Source organism: Microtus ochrogaster, unplaced genomic scaffold (assembly GCF_000317375.1).
Source record: "Microtus ochrogaster isolate Prairie Vole_2 unplaced genomic scaffold, MicOch1.0 UNK1, whole genome shotgun sequence".
Lineage (NCBI taxonomy): Eukaryota > Metazoa > Chordata > Mammalia > Rodentia > Cricetidae > Microtus > Microtus ochrogaster.
In genome coordinates, this window is record NW_004949099.1 from 11036350 (window position 1) to 11041703 (window position 5354).

The 5354-nt window shown below is 39.4% G+C and overlaps 1 protein-coding gene across 1 annotated transcript in view; it reads right to left on the minus strand.

Moving 5' to 3' along the window:
* Nucleotides 1-580: 580 nt before the first annotated feature.
* Nucleotides 581-5354, minus strand: part of Fam19a4 (family with sequence similarity 19 member A4, C-C motif chemokine like) — a 213652-nt gene continuing 208878 nt past the window's right edge. Inside the window, exon 6 of the mRNA XM_005364921.3 lies at nucleotides 581-2036. Coding sequence (XP_005364978.1) covers nucleotides 2025-2036 — 12 coding nt within the window. The 3' untranslated portion in view covers nucleotides 581-2024. The remainder of the gene's footprint in view (nucleotides 2037-5354) is intronic.

Here is a 5354-nt window from a genome sequence, read left to right on the forward strand (position 1 = left end):
AGGAAGGAAGGAAGAAAGAAAACATTTAAGATCTACCTGAATGGTACTTGATTGAAAGCTGCACTACTCCCTAGGAACCTGATTTTCACTTCTGTGAAAATACAGAAATGTCCCCTGCCTACTTTCCTACAGAGAGGGAATGATAACATAGGATGAGCCTCAGAGCCCCAGCCCAGGGCTTACTTTGGAACTACATAAAAAGCACATATTGAAGTAATAATGGATAGTATAGCACTTTCTGGTCCTTCCATTTCCCCTAATAGAACATTTACTCCCTGGAAATAGTTTAGTTCCTAAAAGAATTCCCCAAGGTAAAGTAGTATCCACCTCAACTGTTCTGCTTTCTGATTCAAGATCAAATGTGAGGGTTACAAACTAACATGGTACTTCATGCACTGCAAAAATCTTCTTACATTTTTTTAAAACCCTTTAACAATAGAAGAGCCAAAAGAAGACACACAGGACGTCATGAATGTGCCCAAGCCTTACTGATATTCACTGGGTTCTCCAAGCTCCTTTTCTAAGCTGTACACACTAGAGACAAAATAAAGTAGTCTCCTAAATTAGTCATATCCCCAAAGTTAAATTTAAAGTAACCCAATTTCATGTTTATGTGAAAAGGAACACTTGTAAGCGTCTGTCATGAACACAAAATCTTAAGGCACCAAATAATCACAACATCTTATATGCCATCAATAGAGTGATAGTTTACTTATTCATATGAGATTTACTATTCTGGTAGGCACCCAGGCAGTCAAATTCAAACCAAAGTTTAACCAATAAGTAGGTAGCACCCATTTCTTCTGCAAGAACAAAATCAAATAATTGATAGTACTATAGACAACATAATAAAATCGATTTCTCCTTGTAATTATGAAAGGACAGGGACAGCACAGCAAGGATCTTTTTGACATTTCATAATATATACAATCAGTCCCACATTACAGAAGCACATACACAAATAACATCGCTGTTCAAACTTGGGCCAATTTCTCTTTGTTTCTTACATTTCTGAATGATAGCATCTACAAAATCATTGAAACAAGAGGAAAGATGGCTGAGATTTTATTTACATTTAAAGAAGTAAGAAAGCTGGCAAATGGGTATAGAAAGACTCGTGTTAGGCTAGCATCACCTGTAATGTAAATATTTAGCCTTTAAAGACGCCTAGGAGATAACAAAAATATTTCCATAGAATTGGCATATAGTGGATCTAAGAAATCACCCTTACCCTAAAGAGAAATTGTCCTATATTTTAAATGGTTTTCCTATTTGATTATACCCAAGTCATAAAAACCCCATGTTTATGTTCCTTTATGAATATCATGATAAAGCTTTGGTTATAAAACTCTGGTGTTAGTTTGTTTCCCTTCGAACTCAGCCAATGGTGCACCAAGGTTAAGATGCTTCTGCTGTGTCTCTGCTACTAAGAATGGAACTAAAAAGGGAAACATGTTAAATTATCAAAAGTAAAAAATACAAATGCTCACACAGTAACCCAACGAGTCCTTCCATTCTCCAAGGTTCATAAAATAAATTTTCTGCACGAGATAATTTGAGTTCTTTAATCTAGAACACATATACGTTAGCCAAATCTTCTGTCATTTAGACTTTCTTCACACCTTCCCCATAATGGCTAAAGGACACATTTGAAAGAAGGGCACACGGGGTCCCGTTGTAGTTCCTGTTCCTTGGGGAAGTCAGAAAGCTAAGAGGCAGGTTCCCCAGTGCTGCTCGGCGCTGACACTTCCGATCACCTCCAATGTTCCCCTCCGGCATTTCTCGTGTTGTACTCCTTTTGGGGATCGGAACATGTCAGTTGAGTGGCTGTCTGTAGATATGGTTCCATGTGATAAGATCGCAGAGCAGAGAAGCAGGGGCAGCCGGGGAAATGCCACTTTTCATGATGCATGAATTGTAACTGTGGAGGTCTGAGATCAGAGGTGAGTTCTCACTAGACTGGCAATCCACACAGCACAGCTCTGTGTCCTGATGCCCCTCAGGGTCAAAACACTCTGCGTCTGCTACCGCGTCACCTAAAACAAATGAAACTAGGTGAGCCTTTGACCTTACACCACCAAAGAGAATCCTTGCTGCCAGAGAACCAGAGAGACTGGTTTATCATTTGGAACCTGTGTCTGTAACCAACCTGAACCCAACAGACTCTTTACATCCAGCTCGGTTTCCCTGCTTTCACTTTCAGTATGCAAAGAAAGCATGGAAGCAGGCTTCTATGATGGGGAAGTATGTTCGCTTGCTTTTTTATTTTTCGAGGTTATGAAATGCCATGAGATTAGGTACACCCACTGCCCACGAATTCCTGCATGTTAATTAAGCATGCTTTGTTAATGGCACTGAATAGCTTTTCAAATAAATGCTGATTAAAATCACTGCTTGTCAAAATCAAAATTTAACCTCTGTTACATTTTTAAATGCAGTTAACCTGTTTTTAAAAAATTGTTTGACAGTAATGATCCATTTAATGGAAACATATAACCATTAAGAAACATTATTGTGTTCTTCATTTTTAAACACATGGACTCATTATTTAAGACCTTTCAAAAAGTTTGTAAGTTACACAGTCAACACACCAGCTCGGGGGAAAGTGGCATAACACTTTAATACATTTATACTGTGCAAATATTTTCAGAAGAGGCTGGGTTATTTGGTAACACAGTCATCATGCCTGGACCTAACAGACCTTATATTCTTAAACTGGAACAGGAAAGCTTTCCCTGCAAAGAATTAAGTCTGGGTCATACTTTGAGCTCTGTGTGCTGGACTTTGGCTACATTCAAATGTAACTCACAGCTACAGTCAGAGACTACAAGTAAACTCACAGGCATTGATTAGTTCCAACAAAGTATTGATGGACACTGAATGGGGATTTCACGTAATTCCCAATTCTCCTGTTATAAAATAGTTTTTTGATGCACAAAAAAAAAACCCCAAAAAACAAAAAAACAGGGTTTTACTATGTAACCCTGGCTGACTTCAAACTCCCTATATAAAGACAGGTTGGCCTTACCATCCTCCTGCCTCTACATATTGAGTGCTGCAATTAAAGTCATGCACCACTACACGTAGGCTACTGAAGCCTATTCTAAATTCATAATTAAAGTAATATTAAAAGCAAGCAAAGGACTGGATTTGGGTCACAAGTGACTGAATCAAGGGGAGGAACCTGGGGAAGAGGCCTGACAACCCCAGGAACACATGTGAAGGGCAGTGTGCAAAAAGGAAAGAGAAAGTGGGGTACTGGAGAAAAGAGGTGCAGGGACAGGAGTGTGAAGAATTTTCAGCAAAGGGGAAACACAGATGGCACTTGATAAAAGTGGGGGCCCATTAGAAAAAAAGAACCTTCTAGAAAGAGGGAAACATAAGACAGCACAAGTCATTCAAGCACCCTAGCCTTTCTTTGATGAGGTAAAGAAAAGCTTGGCCAGACTATGAACTTACACGGTCACTTTGAACCAAGCAGTGAAAAGGAAAACTCAACAATTTAAGATAAGGATAAGAGTGTGATAAGGAAAATCAAGATAATCCCAAGGTCTTTGGTGGAGCAAATGGGTACCAACTTCAGACCTGGTTGTAGGTGAGGTTAAAGGTGCCTGAAGGAAATGTGTGAACTGCATTGTTCAATGCTTATCACATAGCACTTGAGAAGTAATGGGATTAAAGCCGCGGGACACCACTACACCCAGCCTAATAAAATCCACTCTTAATGCACGTGTAATATAAAAACAATCAAGGGGCTGGATTTGGGTCACAGTTGTTGACACTTCTCTTTGCAAGGAAATATCAACCTGACCTAGAAAGTAATCTTCTAAAGTTTCTTACTTGAGGTGACTCAATTAAATCAGGAATAAGGAATATTCTGATATATTTTCTTCTTAAATCGCTATTATACTTACTACATATAGAATTTTTATTACTGATTTTAAATTTCAATGGATGTGAAGTTACTGACATGCTAATACTGGCTTCACTTCCATGTATCAGCCCCCAAAACCCACACATCTGAAGCCTTCACTATAGAGGTAAAGGGATATCAGACTTCAAGGCGAGAGAGACAACTCCTCAGTTCAGGTAGCTAGCCCCTTAGGAGGTGCTTTATGGTTTCTATTGCTGTGATAAAACACCATGGCCAAAAGCAACTTGGGGAGGAAAGGGTTTCATTTATCTTACACTCCCAGGTAACAGTCCATCACTGAGGGAAGCCAGGACAAGAACTCAAGCAGGGGAGAAGCTGAAACAGAAATCTTGTAGGAATGTTGCTTACTGGCCTATTTCTCATGGCTTCGTCAACCTGTTTTCCTACAGCACCCAGGACCACCAGGTCAGGGGTGGCACCAGTGGTCTAGGCCCGTCACCATTAATAAAGTAAATGCACTACAGACTTGCCTACATAAAAATCTGGTATGGATATTTTCTCCGTTGAGGTTCCCTCTTCCAAATGACTCTAGCTTATGCCTAGTGTTTGTGTATATACTGTGTGACTCCTTGGTGTGCCCAGAGGCCAGGAGAGGGCACTAGATTCACTGAAACTGAAGTTAATAGATGTTTATGAGCCTTTATGTATGGGAGATAAGAACCAAACCAGATCTTCTGCACAAGCAACAAGTGTTCTTAACTGCTGAGCCATCTCTGCAGCCCTAGGACAATGGTTTTATTTTTGCTGTTGTTCTATAATTGAGACCTTTCTAAATGACCACTCTGTCTGCATTATCTCCTTAAAACCCCTTCCAATCCCATAATTCATGGTCTCTTTAGTATTGTTACATGTATATAAATGTATATAAACACACACACACACACACGCGCATCTACAACCCAAGTCCATTGATCTTAGGTACATATGTCCAGGATTGGAGAGTATATGTGAGCACTTATCTCTACAAGAAACTAAATCTCCTCTCTCAGCAGCCATTGACCACCTCTGGAATTCCTCTGGAAGTCAGATCATATGGAATTCCTTTGTCCACAATGGCATGTCAACTGAGATTGTCATTATGTTATTCTTGTTCAAGCAATCACATTGTTGAGATTTCATGGATGCATTATTCCTTGAATGTTAGGGGTCGTTATGTAGCAAGAGACATTCAAATATTCTAGCTTTTACCACCTTCCACGATTTTCTCTGAACATTAGTTTATGATTGCATTGCTGATGTAAAAATTTGGGATGGGCAACCCACATCCCATTTCCCATTATCCCCTGCATTTTGACCAATTGTGAATCTCTGTAGTGGTCACTATCTATTGAAAAGAAGAAGAAGAAGAAGAAGAAGAAGAAGAAGAAGAAGAAGAAGAAGAAGAAGAAGAAGAAGAAGAAGAAGAAGAAGAAGAAGAAGA